At 34.8% G+C, this 15,176-nt stretch overlaps 2 protein-coding genes and 1 long non-coding RNA gene across 7 annotated transcripts; 1 reads left to right on the forward strand and 2 right to left on the reverse strand.

Moving 5' to 3' along the window:
* Positions 1–335: 335 nt before the first annotated feature.
* Positions 336–6,216, reverse strand: LOC114393914. The gene is made up of 9 exons (XR_003662624.1): positions 5,800–6,216; positions 5,176–5,499; positions 2,755–5,092; positions 2,537–2,641; positions 2,087–2,118; positions 1,946–1,988; positions 1,670–1,832; positions 1,421–1,532; positions 336–1,315 (listed from the first exon to the last, which is right to left on the reverse strand). It is a non-coding gene; the product is annotated as an uncharacterized LOC114393914 (long non-coding RNA).
* LOC114393913 (tRNA-specific adenosine deaminase TAD2-like) lies at positions 5,601–7,535 on the forward strand. 2 transcript variants are annotated; one of them, XM_028355416.1, is made up of 8 exons: positions 5,601–5,718; positions 5,825–5,862; positions 5,968–6,034; positions 6,212–6,371; positions 6,464–6,560; positions 6,758–6,858; positions 6,979–7,038; positions 7,219–7,535. In XM_028355416.1, exons 1-7 carry the CDS (start codon positions 5,671–5,673, stop codon positions 7,014–7,016), a joined length of 549 nt encoding a protein of 182 aa, XP_028211217.1. In that variant the 5' UTR covers positions 5,601–5,670; the 3' UTR covers positions 7,017–7,038; positions 7,219–7,535. The 2 variants fall into 2 exon arrangements, with proteins under 2 accessions (XP_028211217.1, XP_028211218.1); XM_028355417.1 differs by having other exon boundaries at positions 7,238–7,535.
* Positions 7,536–8,310: 775 nt separating this feature from the next.
* Positions 8,311–14,158, reverse strand: LOC114393912 (pathogenesis-related homeodomain protein-like). 4 transcript variants are annotated; one of them, XM_028355415.1, is made up of 11 exons: positions 14,074–14,158; positions 12,354–12,875; positions 11,763–11,928; positions 11,446–11,569; positions 11,254–11,366; positions 10,708–11,043; positions 10,049–10,282; positions 9,868–9,957; positions 9,641–9,691; positions 8,980–9,207; positions 8,311–8,756 (listed from the first exon to the last, which is right to left on the reverse strand). In XM_028355415.1, exons 2-11 carry the CDS (start codon positions 12,851–12,853, stop codon positions 8,487–8,489), a joined length of 2,112 nt encoding a protein of 703 aa, XP_028211216.1. In that variant the 5' UTR covers positions 12,854–12,875; positions 14,074–14,158; the 3' UTR covers positions 8,311–8,486. The 4 variants fall into 4 exon arrangements, 3 of the variants coding, with proteins under 3 accessions (XP_028211216.1, XP_028211215.1, XP_028211214.1); XM_028355414.1 differs by lacking the exon at positions 14,074–14,158 and adding an exon at positions 13,095–13,485; XM_028355413.1 differs by lacking the exon at positions 14,074–14,158 and adding an exon at positions 13,508–14,028 and having other exon boundaries at positions 8,362–8,756.
* Between the last annotated feature and the right edge of the window lie 1,018 nt (positions 14,159–15,176).

Below are 15,176 nucleotides of genomic sequence, written 5' to 3' on the forward strand. Positions count from 1 at the left end.
TAAATAAATAAGACTTAAATGACTTTTTTTTAATGTTGTACTTAAATGATATTATTTACATAATAAAACTTCTTTTAAAAAAACCATAATTAAACTTATATTCTTTACATAATTAAACATCCAAATAAAAATAATATATATATATATATATATATATATATATATATATATATTTATACACACATTAAAAAAAATGAAAAATTCAGGGAGGCCCAAGGCCCCCTTGACCTATATGTCCGTCCGCCCCTGAATAAAATCATATATTAATTTAACCAATAAAGTTGCTAATTTAGTTATTTTTTTAGTCACCAAATGATCTTTGAACATTTTTTTCATGCTTAATATTTGAGATAAACCTTTTATTTCTGTAATTAAAAAATTTAAGATATCAAATTGTAACTTATATGATGTAATTTAAGGGTATGACAACATCCCTGGGTACGACACTAGCATCCCCGCGTGGAGGAACACTGCACCGACGACCCACCACACAACATCGATGAACCACCACATCACAACGACAATCAACTACACCGCACCACCGCCACATCACTGCAACCACTAGCGACGTTGAATGAAGACAACGACAACAACATCAAAGTGCAACGATCGGTACACCTTTTTTCAGATATAGAAAAAACCGCAAACTGGTACATTAATCTGTACCTTCAGCACTGTAAATATGAGACCAGATGCATCATGCATGGTGTAGGTAGTAGGGATTGTACCAACTTTTGTTGCCTTTCAATTCATTTTTATGCACTTGTTCATTAAACATGCATCATACTCATTGAAACATCCATGGGAAGCCATCACACTACTTTCACAGTGACGTTCTTGTTGGGATTATCTCAACACATTATAAATACATCTAATCTTAATTAATTCCTCCAGCTAGAGCTACCTCTGTCTGCTCAAAACTTAATTTCCTTGGAGTAACGTTGAGTTGTAAAAGTAGGCGTTGAGCTACCAAAAAAAAGAAGCCTACGTATCCCACAATTGGCTTTTTTGAATCAGCTTCTCCATACAGTACGCGTAACATCCATTAGCACACGTCAGTTTCCATAATTATCTATCCTAAGCATACAAAATTAATATTAATGCTTCACCATTGCAATTACAGCCTCTGGCTCGTCACAGTGTGTCTCAACATCTGTTGCCCAAAACAAGCACCTGCCCTTCATGTTGTTCTCTTCTAGCTATGTCATGATGTCCTCACCCCTATATATTAATTAATTTGACATCTGATTTGAAAACCCCCCACCCATATGTCTTTGTACGAGACAAAGACTAGGAAATTAAAGGTGTCACCTTCCTAAGAAAAAAATACAATAATTGAGAGGAAATTCAATTAAAAAGGTGGAAGGAAGTAACATAACAGATCTCAAATGCAGAAAAAATTTAGCAGAATGAGCCATACCTTTTCAGACACAGGGAAAGATTCTAGTTAGTGCTACTTCTAAATGGCATGGCTTGATACCATCATTTGAGGCCCCATTCCCTTTAACAAAAGTCATTGCAGCTTCTTCCATCTGAATAGACACGAAACCTGTTAATCCCCAAATTTACTCCCCATTGTTCTTATACAATCCTACCCTCATTCAAACCACTTGCACTACTACTAAAATCAGGATGAAACAGGCAGCATCAAAATAGAGAAGAGACAAACCAATAAATCAAGATCGGCACCACTCATATTTTCACAAGCTTCCGATCTTCCTATGGCACTAAAATCCGTACTGGCGTCAACACGATACTTTCTTGAAAGAGCTTTCAATATTAAAACCCGCTGGCCTGGATTTGGGAGAGGAATGTAAAGAAGTCTACTAAACCTGCCAGGCCGTAAAAGAGCAGGATCAATTACGTCAGGTCTGCAAAAATGAGGTGAATACAGAAGCAAGATGTGAAGTTAAATAATATAATAGAGATGACGAACAAGATGTACCTATTTGTTGCTGTTGATCTGCGCCATCTAACTCAATAAGCAACTGCAATTTCATATAGTTGTTTCAGTTTATTAATGTTGTTACGAAGAGTAGGAAGTACCAAGTACATTTCCATATAAAACTTTCTGTAATTATTTGACCTGGTTCAATAATCGTTCAGTAACCCATCCACCTGAAAATGGCAAAAATAATTCTTAATGCACAATTAAACTGACAGCGAGGCATACCAGCTAACAATTGTACTACAAAATCGATTCACTGAGAACTCATAAGCCCTTCATAGATAAAGGCAATTAGCAATGGATAATCTTACACATAACTTGTCTACCAAGTAAACAATAAATGACTTCTCCAAACATGTACAAATGCACAATGATAACTGTACGAGCAACGTGGGAGAGGGAGATTTACAGTATAATAAATATAGGAACACAACAAAAATAGATTGTAAATAATAATAAAGAATAGTTGTTCAGAGAAAAAGAATTCCAGACAAGAATTTTTTTAGTTTACAGAATTGAAATCAATCAATTGTGCCATGATAAAATATTAGAGTTAACAAACATTCTTAAGGAGAGAGAACCACAAACCTCAAAAAAATAGTATAAAAGGTGCACATGCCTTTGCATCGTTGAACATTGCCCGAACTTTTTGCTCACTTACTCCAACATATGGATCTAGAAAAGTTCAGGTCCCTAGCAATTCAATAAAAAACAATTTAAATCATTTAAGAATGGTTTATTATAAACAGAGGAACATTGTTCAAAACCAAAACTAATGAAAAAAAGGATGGAATATTTAGACAAACCTTAATATGACAAAAACTAGCAACTGCAGCATTGGCAACAGCTTTGGCAATCAGTGTTTTTCCACAACCTGGAGGTCCATAAAGCAAAAATCTTGTTGTAAGATCCATCCCAAGACCCTGAAATGAACAATTCCAAATAATATTGATTAGGATCAACCTGTGATATACAACTTGCCCAAATAATTCATGAAACAGCAAAGACAAAAATCAATATAACAAATTTTAAAGTACGGAAATAAAATATAGTAAGAGAATTGGAGAATACACACCAAATTATTTATTAGAGATTTTTGTAAAAAGTATAGAATTACACAGGTAAGGAAGCTGATCCAGTGCTATCAATTGTGGATTGTGGAAAATGGCAGAAAACCAATAATCCACTATATCATATAGCGGATAGCATCATGGGCAAATAGCGAAAGTTGCTTGGCAGTTGAAATATATGATATATATATCAAATCAAATATATATGTATAATTATTAAGTTGTATGCAAATAAAAATAAAATGCATAAAAATTGGCATAATATTAACTCAAAAGTTCAAGTGGCATGAGACTTGCCAGAGGCAACAAGAGGATGCAGCATGCATTCTGCAACCACAATACCCATAGCGGACGTAATAGCAGATAGAGTCGTTATTGCAGATCTACCTTGCAAGTTGCAATATTGCTATAGCACCGCTATAGCTGCTATTTAACAACACTGAGCAAATCCAATTGTAAGGTTGCTCTATATACTCTGGAACATGACAGAAACAAGCTAATAGATGTAATCAGATACAGAGGTTCTTCACTCAAATTTTGACAACTAGATTGATAGAAGAATTTGAAGAGAGAAAAGAGGCCAAAATGAATTGAGTTAAGAAAGAAATAGAAATAAAATTGGATTTGATACATCTTGCAATCGTGTCAGTTGTACAGCTGTACCGGCAACAAAAATAAATAAACTATACTAGATCCTACATCAATCCTTTCCCCAAGTCACATCTCTACAGTTACATATAACCAAGTGAACAAAATAGTGATAGACATTTGAGAAATAATTTCTGTGGGATCCATGGCAGTTAGTTCCTCCCTCATCACACCTCACTCTCCCTCAAAAACCTATACATATTGCTGCTGCCAGTACCCTAACTGCCATGGATCCCATGAGATTTCTTTCTCACATATATCTATCAATTCACTTGCCTATAGACTGCCCTCATACACACACACACACACACACACAAACTTACAAAAATAAACACTACCATATATATATATATATATATATATATATATTCCAGTCTAACAGAAGTCAGGAAGTCTGATGCATGTGAAATTCATGTATATGATCACTATAAAGCTTGTTAGAAGCTGCATATTGTCCATAAAGGAGTGCATTTATAACTATTTGACAATTGGCATAACAAAGCAAGTAAGCATTACACTTTCATACACTATGAGTCTATCATTGACGTTTATGTTTTATTTCATAGCATTGACTTTCTGTACATCAATTCCTGAAATTAGGTTTGCATATCTGAACTCCATTAATGGTTGTTTTACTATATATTTGCTTCCTAGTTCCTAGTTCCTACCAAAGATGCAGTTCATACACACCTCTAACTCTGCACATTCATCACCAAGCTACATTATGACTTATGATGTTAGTAAATGGAATCTTTAGAAGAGGCAGCAATTGACAGTGAAGATCTGAAAGGATTACCCACATCCTAGAAGGAATGACACCAAGTTCAACATTAGTATTGTTTAAAAATTCCTCTTCTACTTTTTGAATAAATCTGTCCTAAACATAGGATAGCAAATATTGGTATTAACAAATAACAAATGTGACGGGGCAACTTACAATATAGGTCTAATAATAATATTAATGAAACAAATCTAGAGAACCTCCAAATCAGACATTTTGATGGCAGCCTTGTCCACTTCTTCTGGCAAGAAAGGTTCCCTAAAGCAGTCCTCTGGATATGTTATTCTCCTCATCGCCAATTTACCAGCATGCTCGATCAAACTTTTCAAATCAGAGCCAGTAAATGCTTTTGTAGATTTAGCTATCTTAGGTAGATCAGTCGGACCCTGAAGTTTAACATTGCAAGTGATCACGGAAAGGATTTCCTCCCTGGAAGATTCATAGGGCCTGCCAATTAAAATCTTACAATCAAATATTCCAGGTCTTCTAAGGGCGGGGTCAATGGCATGGGGCCTATTAGTAGCTCCATCTGTGATAGATTCTCTCTTTTCAAAGCAATTGCATCAACCTCATCAATAAATATGATCGATGGAGCAGTCCTGTATGCTTTAGAGAAAAGGTCTCTAATATTTTCTTGAGATTCACCTGAAGGAAATAGTAATGACTCATTGATTATAACCAGCCAAACCATGTACAAGCATTCTGAAATTCTTTTAACATTGAATTACCTAGCTGAGAATCCAGAGACCACTTGGGTAACTGAAATGGAATAAAAAGGGAGTCGAGTTTCATTAGCGATAGCATGAGCCAGTCTAGTTAGCCACATGGGGATGGTAGATCGGCAAGAGCAACATATTCAGTTCCTCCTTAACATTCTTCATCCCACCCAAATCCCTAAAAATTGTCACATCCTTCCCCTTAACCTCAACACCACCACAGACTGAACCCTTCCGAAGCTGAACCAGAAGGGCCTCCTCCACTCGACGCCGCCGGAGCACTGGCCTTCTCCCGTTCCTACTGAACCCAGCAATGAGACCCAGCTGTGCCTGAGCCTGCCCCACAAAAACAATTACCAAAAAACTAGGCTAGAAAAAAAAAAAAAGATAACTTCTCAATCTGTTTTTCTAAACTGTTTTTATTTTAAAAAATATATTTTCTCTTGAGAAACAAATCTTATTGAATACACTTATCTTAAAATTGATTTTTCCCTCTTTGTTCTCAAGATGTCCTCACCCGAAACCCTTACATTCATGGAGCTCGCCATACAACAGGTAATGCTCTGAAAATATGTTTATTTCCTTACATACACCATGTACTCACTACTCACTCTACGTTCAAATCTTCATTCTTACCCTATTGCTCTACTTTATGTGACAGGCAAAGTTAGCTTTGGATGTTCTTGAAGTGCCTGTTGGGTAAGTTTCCTTCACAATTTCATACTATTTATTTGAACACTTCATTGGAGCATTATTGCTGCTATGCTTTACTCTCTTTATGCCACCTATTGTATTTGTTGCCAGATGTGTAATTGTTGAGGATGGCAAGGTTATAGCCTCAGGCAGGAATCGAACTACCCAGACACGAAATGTAATTTCATCAATCACCTCTTTTCTGTTTTATATTTAGCTGCTCCTTTAATAATCTATTTGTTGTTTTTAACTAATGCTTTACTCGTCTACTTAAACCTTTTATGAAATTTGGCTTTTGTAAGTTTATTTTTCTTGGATAGAATTTCCGTTATCATCATTCACTACTTTTTTACAGGCTACAAGGCATGCAGAAATGGAAGCTGTAGATGTGCTTCTCGGGCAGTGGCAGAAACATGGACTTTCAATGTCTGAAGTTGCTGAAAAATTCTCAAACTGCAGCCTTTATGTTACCTGTGAACCATGCATAATGTGTGCATCTGCTTTATCAATTTTAGGTATGCTCCTTCAAGTCTTCAGTTGATCGATTTATAACACTTGCACTCTTTATACTGTCCTTTCTAATTCATTTCTTTGGGTATTATTTCAGGTATAAAGGAAGTATTTTATGGCTGTTCAAATGATAAATTTGGAGGCTGTGGATCGATACTGTCATTGCATTTAAGTAACACCACACCGCTCAATAAGTATGTCTCCTAACTCAGCACCATCTTTGCAAGCCTTATCTTGATCTTTTATTATTATTATTTTGTTGGGTGCAAGTTATTTACTACTATTATTTTTACTTTGTTAGTTAAATTATTGTTACATCTTGCAATCTTTTGTTCGCTACATCCACTAATGTATGTAAATAATTAATTCTTATTTTTCTTCTAATTGATAGTGAAGTTTCACCCGGAAAGTGTTTCAAATGTACTGGAGGTATAATGGCATCAGAAGCTGTTCTTCTCTTTCGAACATTCTATGAGCAAGGAAATCCCAATGGTAAGTTATTTTTATCTGTTCTAACTTGCACATAACCTTCTAAAGCTTTCAGATATTGTTGATATGTGGCCCATATTAGTCCATCGTAATAGTACTTATGCTATTTTAATTTCTTGTCAGCTCCAAAGCCACACAGGCCTCTAGCACGTCAGGCATGAAGTTTAATTTGTATATAACCAGGTTGGTGGCATGAAGTTCAATTTCAATATATATATATATATATATATATATATATATATATATATATATGTTGCTTCTCATTATTTGTGTACAAGGTTTTTAATTACTTGTGGCTGAAAGTTGTTTGTTACTAATCCTGTGGTTTGAATTTGTTTTTTGTCTTCTAATATTTGCTGACAGTTACTGATATGGTTATCAGTCATGGCCTGAGGATCTGTGCTACCGTAGCATTTTGGGCAGGTTGAAGCTGTTATTGAATGCCATACAGGGCTTTTTAATTCGAAAAATCAACTTCATGTATTGATTATTAATGTATGATTTGAAAGATGAATCAGGGGTTGCCGTTTGAAATGAATCTTACTGGATTAAGTTCATGCTAATTGCCAAACGGAATTTAAGCTTTTCAATTTTGTTAAATATTTGTTTTCTGAAGGTGCAGTGAGTTTCCATTTTTTGTATACGCAGTACGTAATTCATAGTTATGTTGATATGGTCTATTCGGGGATTTGCACGTTCAACCTATACTACTAATGTACCTTATTCTTGCCATCATTCTTAAAATCTTTAGGTAGTGTGTTATATAAAATACGAACAAATTTTAGACGATCAAGATCACTTTTTTAACATAATGATGGTAGATTTATTTGCAGACTTTTGAAGGTAATATCAATATCTACAGGATCTACCTAAAATTTTACAGTTCTATACGTAACTCATGTTCTTTGGTGACATCGCCCATACAACTCGTCAGTGTCGATTATTGCTTTTTGTCTGAGATTCTCGGAAAACAACCAAAGTTCCAAGGTGTATTCTGAAATGCATTCAAAGGTTAAGCTACATGGATGTACTTATATTTTAACCGGACATTAATTTAATCTTTCAATTACTTACAGGTTTGGCAGTGGGTTTCCTTTCTGTGAAAAATTGGAAGCAATATAACTTTTACTTCATTCACACTGCAGAAATAAAAGCAATTTACACATTACACATGTTACCCATGACGCACTGCTACCATAAACACACTAACCATCTGTTTGATTTGAAGCTGAGCACAAGCAGTAGCCAGTGAAACATTTTTCTTGTTCTCTTCTTCATGTTACATCGCTTATGAACTCCCACGAAAGGGTACAAGTTTTGTTAGTAAAAAACCAAGTTCCGTACGATTTTATAATTAATTATATTTGCTATGTGTGGGTGAAGGGCTTTGACTAAGTCAACGTGCAATGTCTTGTTTCTATGGAATTACAACACCGCGCAGAAGTATCATTCATATTGAAGGTAGCTTTGAGCAAGCCAATATTATTAATATTTAATATTACCAAGTGAAGTGAGACAGGTATAATATCATTAACTTCAAAACAGTTCCTTTCTTTGAATAATACAAGGTGAGACAGGAACTAACTACAAATCATGTATTCCCCTGCTTTGCATTTTTTCAATAAAAGTTATCATTCAACCTTTTCCCGTAACACTGCTGTGGGTACATATACAATGGATGGTTCACTAGAATGGGGTTCATTTGAATCCTTAACTCTGGAATTTTGAATTGCAGTTAATTTTTGCTTCATACTATCTACTTTAGTCTTCAATTTGCTTAGCCTTTCAAATTCCAACTCTGCCGCCTGAGAGTCTCCTTCAAATGTAAAACTTATCAACCTCTTCTTTCTTTTCTTTAACAGTTTCTTCAAGCTCACATCATCACTGATCTCCATAAAGTCCTGAAGGGGAAAGAAAAGTGAAAACTTGTTAACTGGGTTCTTCTCAATCCAAAACAGTTACAAGTGCAGAAAATTATATAATGAAAAATGTTAACAAACATGGGCCCTCCTTTCTTCAAGTGACTGAGAAAAAAATGCTCTCTTTGAAACTCTTATTTGCCTTGTTTACTACTACTTCTCAAGCATGCAATGCTTATAGAACAGGACACTATTAGAAAAGCACCATGTTGCCATTTTCTCCTGGAGGTGGAGGAATTTCTGGTTGTCTTTTCTTGTTAGATGACTTTGTTTTCTTTCTTCCATTGACATTTTTAACATCCTTCTGGAAATGTGTCGTAGTAATTTTAGAGGTCTTTGATTTCAGAAGATCGAAAATCTCCTGATTTTGTAATCTGGAGTTCTTTGTAGAAGTGATACTCTGAAGCTGATCTGCTCCTCCTTCTGCTTGATACTGAACAAAATCCACTCAAATTAGAGTTCATTGCAAATTCCATGGGCTAGACAATTTCTGACTGTGTGACACAAAAAGGAAGTATCTTCCAAAAGTATGTATAATTTACAAGGCATAAAGATAAGAATTTTTATCATATAACTTACAAGGCATCTATCTGTTTTTAATTATCAGGCAATGCATATTAAATGATGTTAGTTATTGCAATCTAAACTTACCACAGCTCTTTAAGTCAAAGCCAGACATTGATCAAGATAAATTTTACAAGCAGAGAAAGTAAAGTTTAAACACTTTTATAAACAACTAGATGATGTATAGAAGGGATGGCAGTTATGCAAAGAGCTACACATGGGATAATTTCTGGTAAAAATAGAGGAAGACAAAATAAACTTGCATAAATTGGACAATGAGAGATCAAAATGTGGCACCAAACCTTTCTGTTTTTAAGTGCTAAGTAACGTGCATTTTTGAACCATTTGCTGACCTGCATTTTCTAGCACAAGTTAGTAACCGAAAGTCTGAACAAGTAAAGAGTTTTGAGACATGCAAAAAGATCAAGACAAAAGTAATTGGAATAAATATGGGGACCAAGATAGTGTGCATGAAAAGAAAATACAGCTTCATAAGCAAATTCAAATGAAGATAGACAAAAGTCATCACCTTCTCAGTGTCAAGTCCCAGCTCTTTTGAAAGACCCTCTCTTATAGATCTTGGAGGAAGTTCGTTCTCAGCAAACACTTGGCGAAGCTTCTGGCTCATTTCATAAGAAGATAGAAGGGAGATAAATTAAAGCACATAAAACTCCTTTATAAATAAAATGACCAAGAGTTTCTGGTAGTACCTCAACTGCATCATGTGGAATCCTAAAACAATGCCTTTTGATCTTTATGCTTGAAGAATTTTTTCTTGTCATGTCGAGGTGCTCATTATTGGGGTGCATATACTCACTTTCATGCAAAGTCATAAGAGAATCAACAGCATCAGACTCCTTTTCTCTTCGCTTTCTTTTGCCAGGACCCCAGTCTTCATCTTCACTCAATTGTTCATATGCAGGAGCATCCTTCCCAAACATTTCCTGAAAAGATGAACTAGGATGAAACTTCTTTTGCATGATCAAAACTATTCTCAAATTAGGACAGCAAAAAAAATCATGAACTCTATTTTTTAGTAGTATTTCCATGCATAATGATTATCTGTCTACATCACATCCAAGGGTAAGTGGTACATCTATTTGGTAATACAGGTTTTAAATCAATACACTAAAGCCTACAAAGGAGACACATATTTACCAACCCAATTCATAAAAGTAGATATCAAGATTATATTTCCAGTGAGAAAGAGCAACAGTGTGTCTGTAAAAAGACTGGTAAAATGAAAGCCTTAAAGTTTAAGATAATCAACATTGGGTCAGTAACTTAACTTCCATACCACCACGGAAGTTGTAGCTTTAAAATTCAGGATTTTAATTTGCTTTTATGAAAGACAACTTTATATACTTACATCATAAAGTTTCTTGTAGTCAACAGCTTTTCGCTGCCTACAGCCACAGGCTTTGTCCTCAGACTCATCAGAATCTATGCTGCTTTTGACAGAAAAATATTCATGACTGACACCATCTACTGGAGAAGATTCACCATCAGAAGAACACAGACTGGTAGAACTGGTTAAATCCTCAGATGCACTATCATTTGCTCCTTCTGTGTTGATATTGTGGCTGTCTTCTTTCCTCTCTGGGTCATAATCATCATCTTCAGAATCATCAGATGGCCATTCTTCTTCAGGATTCAGTAATGCAGTCTCACCATCAGGTATAGCAGCCTCTTCTTTGAATACATCCTTAAATTATGGTAGAAAGGAATTAATTGAACCAATAGGAATATATGGATTTGAATTCTTTAAAGTGAGGAGTACAGTTTAGAAAACAAAGTCTAATGATTAATAGTTGAAGAGAAAATTGAGAGTACATTCTCATACACACACACACACACACACTTGTGCACTCATATTTTATAAAATTCTAATATGGTGATATATATGGATAAAAACCTGCCAAGTACTGTGCAAGGAGAAGTGAGTTCCAAGATGAGCATTCGTTGCCTCCAGTATTTCCATTTTACATTCACAAAATTTACAAAACCAGCCCTGCTCTCCAGGAGGAACTGCAATTTTATTAATGAAGTCAATGCACAGGAGGTTGCATCTTAACAGAAACCTTGAAAAGCATCTTAGGGAACTCACTATTTTCAGTGTCCAAAGGAGGATCTAGACATTTTTGGTGAAAAGCACGCTTGCATGTACCATTGCATAGTATAATATCATTATCTGGAAGCTCTTCACGCACAGTGCACTTTACACAGAATATCTAAATGTAGAAAAATAGAAAAGTGAATATACAGTTTTTAATATGTTGAGCCTTGTCACTCCATACAACTTCAGAAAATGAATCCCTAGCAAAATAAGATAAGATGTGAAGCAGGCTCACAGGTATTAAAATGGAAAGAGTACAGAAAACATTTAAATGCAATGAAGTATTCAAAGTGTTGATACTTTCTCACATGTTCATGGTAAACAGATCCATCTGGAGCAATGGCAGAATCTTCAATGCTACTCAGTGAACCAAGAGAATCCAACTGGCGAATGACATCACGAATACCAAGTCTACATTTTAAAATCTGCTTCCTTGCTCTTTGAAGCTCCTTTTCTGGCTTAATCTTTTCTCGACTGTGAAAGGAATTTCCATCAATGCAAAAAAAGAGTAATGATGAGCCACGGTGCTATTTGTCAAGGGCTAGTGTTGGGTTAAAATAGCTAATAATTGTTTTGAGATAAGATCACACTGCATTGCCGCAAGCTGTTATCCATGAAAAATGTTCGGAGAAAGAAAACCATCCTGGTTTATAATCAACCATATAGCAGCATACTATACCAATTTGGAAAACATAAATTCAACTTAAATGAGTACATAAAAATTCCTGATATCACCAAATTCAATTTAAGTAATACTAAATAAACCAGCCATTTATATACTTATAATTCCTTTAAATGATATAGTCCCCTAAATTTTTCATGTGATAAATTTCAAGTGACATAGAGCATGCCTTTCTTATAATAACAATAGCAAAAATCAATTAAAAAGTATCCCATACCTCTGACCTTTCCAACCTTCTCCAGAGTAAGCATCAATAAGGTTCTGCTCTAGCTTCATTTTAATTAAAAGATACCTCGTTCTCCTCTGCAGGCGTGAAGGATCATCAAGATCCACATTATTCCTTTGCCTTTTCTTCTTTCTCTTCCTCTTCATTTTGGGAAGCTTTACCGCCCCATCAGCATCTCCCCCCTCTTTTCTAGAGCTAAGAGAAGCTTTTTTGCCTTGTAACTTTGAGGATGGCTTCTGTGAAGATTTTTTGTTCTTGATAGGCAATTTTTTTCCAATAATCAATTTCTTATCTGAAGAATCCTTAGGTGGCCCTTTGACCTTGAGAGAAGAGATAACTCTCTTCCTTGATATATCAGTGCCAGCATTTTTTGTGTGAGATTTTGATCCCACTTTCACTTTTTCCTTCTTCCCTTGGCCCTTCTTACGCACCTTCAAAGGACTGGATTTTTTAGATCCTTTTTTGTTTAACTTCTTCTCACTATCCCGCATACTGATATATTATGTACCAATCCTGAAAATTAAGCACAAAATGGGATCAAGTTACATTCAAGTTAATCCTATAGTGATAGTCTAGATTGAACCATTCCAACACAAACACAAATTCTGCATAAAAAGGACAACGATTGGACAGAAATTGCACTTAGCAATGAAGATTAATGTTGCTTCTATCCATTGTTCAAATATTATTACTCAATAACCTCGATCATATTAAGAGAAGAAAAATGCTGACCCGTAAAGAAAATGAGCACGACAATTGATCAAATACTTGAAATCAAGGCAGGATGAAGCAGTGCCAAACATTATACGAATTGGCAAAGAGTGGAGCATTCATTACATGGATAGTACTCGTAGAAGAAATAACATTGAATCATGAATCACTTGATGAATTGAGCAAAAACGAAAAAGTCAGGGTATGATGCTTAAGACCCTGATCATTTAATCGCAGATAAGTTGTAACCAGTTACTCAAATCGAGAAAAATAAACAAGAACTGGTGATCAGAAGAAGAAGAAGAACACACACAAAACACCCCAAGTTGTAAAGAAACAAAAAAAAAAAGGCCATAACAAGATGAGGCAAAAGACCTTGAGTTTGAATCCAAATGTCAAACCCCACAAGAGTTTAAGGCCAAAAAAAACGAAACCTGTAACTGAAGAGGAATAAGGTGAAAGATCAGAACTTTCTAAGACCCTGAAGCTGTGTGAACATGTTGAAAGTGCATGAGTTGGAAGGATTAAATAGGTGAAGTTTGATTGAGATATTGGTTTGAAATTGAAATTGGGTCTCAGATTCCCAATGTTGATTGGTGGAACCAGTCGCCGCCAATTGCCACCCCAAGCGCCACCAACGGTTTGCTAAGCTTCTTGTTATGTTGCCATTCCCATTCTATGAATCTCTCTCTCTCTCTCTCTCTCTCTCTCTCTCTTTTCCTTTCTCTCTTTGTGTGTGGTTTTATTGTACAAGTAATTGTGGTGGCAGAAACTGAAACGAAAAACAAAACATTGGTTTGCTCTTTGGGAAAATCAGATTCCTTGGTGAATCAATCATAGGCACTGTTGCCAATTCTGTGTAGCCAATGTGTATGTGTGTGTGTCTCAACTGGTCAATGTAGCATGGAAGCAAATATGCTCGGCTTATATACAAGAAAAAAAAAAGAAGAAGAAGAATCTTCATGTGATCTCCAAATAGATTTAGCTTAGCAGAAATTACCGATTTAAATTACTGTCTGTCGGGCTATGCTTGCTACAGTTTGGTAAATGGATGTTACAAAAATTTAAACAGGAATAGGTAGTACTAACAATTTTGGTTTTATTTTTGTTCTTCTGAATAGTAATGTTTTTATTTCATTTATCTCTCCTGTTTTTATGCTTTAATCTCATTCAAGATAAAGCGATTACCAATGCAGATGTTTGTAACGAAATCATCTTCAAGAATCAAACTTTTAATTAGATAATATATTTAAATTTATTCGTGACAAACTCTTTTGATTTTATATTCATTTTTTGAACACTTTATTTTATTTATGTGCATAGTAATCATTGAAAGTTTACTAAAACATATCTTGAAAAGTCACTTTAGCATATCATAAATTGACGTATTTAGAACTGTGATAAGGAGTGTTTAATTTTGTTTTATTCTTAAAAAAACTAATCTAAACATGTATCAAACTTTATATAAACTTGGGTGCAAGTATAATTATATTTTTTTTCAATAGATTTTGTAAGAGATTAGAGAGAAACAATAATATAACGATGTTGGTTAATCGACAAGTTGTTTTCTTTAGATTAACATTATGATGATGATTCCTTCTTCAATATCTAAAAATCAAAGTATATTAGAGGTTTAAAAATAGGAAACACGGTCAAATTGTGATACATATCACATAGATAGTCGTATGTGTACCAGTATTTGGTATATGTATGATATACGTATGTCATCAATTTTAAAATAGTTGTGCTTTCACACCAATTTTAAAAGTATCTATATCAAATCAAATTATATTAGACCCTGTTTCGTTTTGAAAAAAAAATATTGTTAATTGTAGAACATATTAAGAGGGTAGAATGATTGTTTCCAGAAGGGATAATACTTCAATCCCATGAAGATTAGATAGGTACGTCATCTTCAGCATGAAGTAACAGTTTCTGTGATTCTAAACTGAATGAAATCATGTTTGAAACTTGAAACATGGAACACGTCCACAATGTGACTGTGAATAGCAGCATAACACTTGGAAATGATTTATCGGGTGAAACTGAATCCTTTTGCCCCACTACCCAAATAATCTTAACTTTTGTAAGTTGCAAAAAGAA

Source organism: Glycine soja, chromosome 17 (assembly GCF_004193775.1).
Source record: "Glycine soja cultivar W05 chromosome 17, ASM419377v2, whole genome shotgun sequence".
NCBI classification, from domain to species: Eukaryota; Viridiplantae; Streptophyta; class Magnoliopsida; order Fabales; family Fabaceae; genus Glycine; species Glycine soja.

Coding starts and splice junctions, on each gene's coding strand:
- LOC114393913 (XM_028355416.1), top strand. CDS start 5,671: ATGTCCTCACCCGAAACCCTTACATTCATGGAGCTCGCCATACAACAG. Junction 5,863..5,967: donor GTTCTTGAAGTGCCTGTTGG/GTAAGTTTCCTT, acceptor ATTTGTTGCCAG/ATGTGTAATTGTTGAGGATG. Junction 6,859..6,978: donor TGAGCAAGGAAATCCCAATG/GTAAGTTATTTT, acceptor ATTTCTTGTCAG/CTCCAAAGCCACACAGGCCT.
- LOC114393912 (XM_028355415.1), bottom strand. CDS start 12,853: ATGCGGGATAGTGAGAAGAAGTTAAACAAAAAAGGATCTAAAAAATCC. Junction 11,044..11,253: donor CCTTGCACAGTACTTGGCAG/GTTTTTATCCAT, acceptor CCATAATTTAAG/GATGTATTCAAAGAAGAGGC. Junction 9,692..9,867: donor TGGGACTTGACACTGAGAAG/GTGATGACTTTT, acceptor TAGAAAATGCAG/GTCAGCAAATGGTTCAAAAA.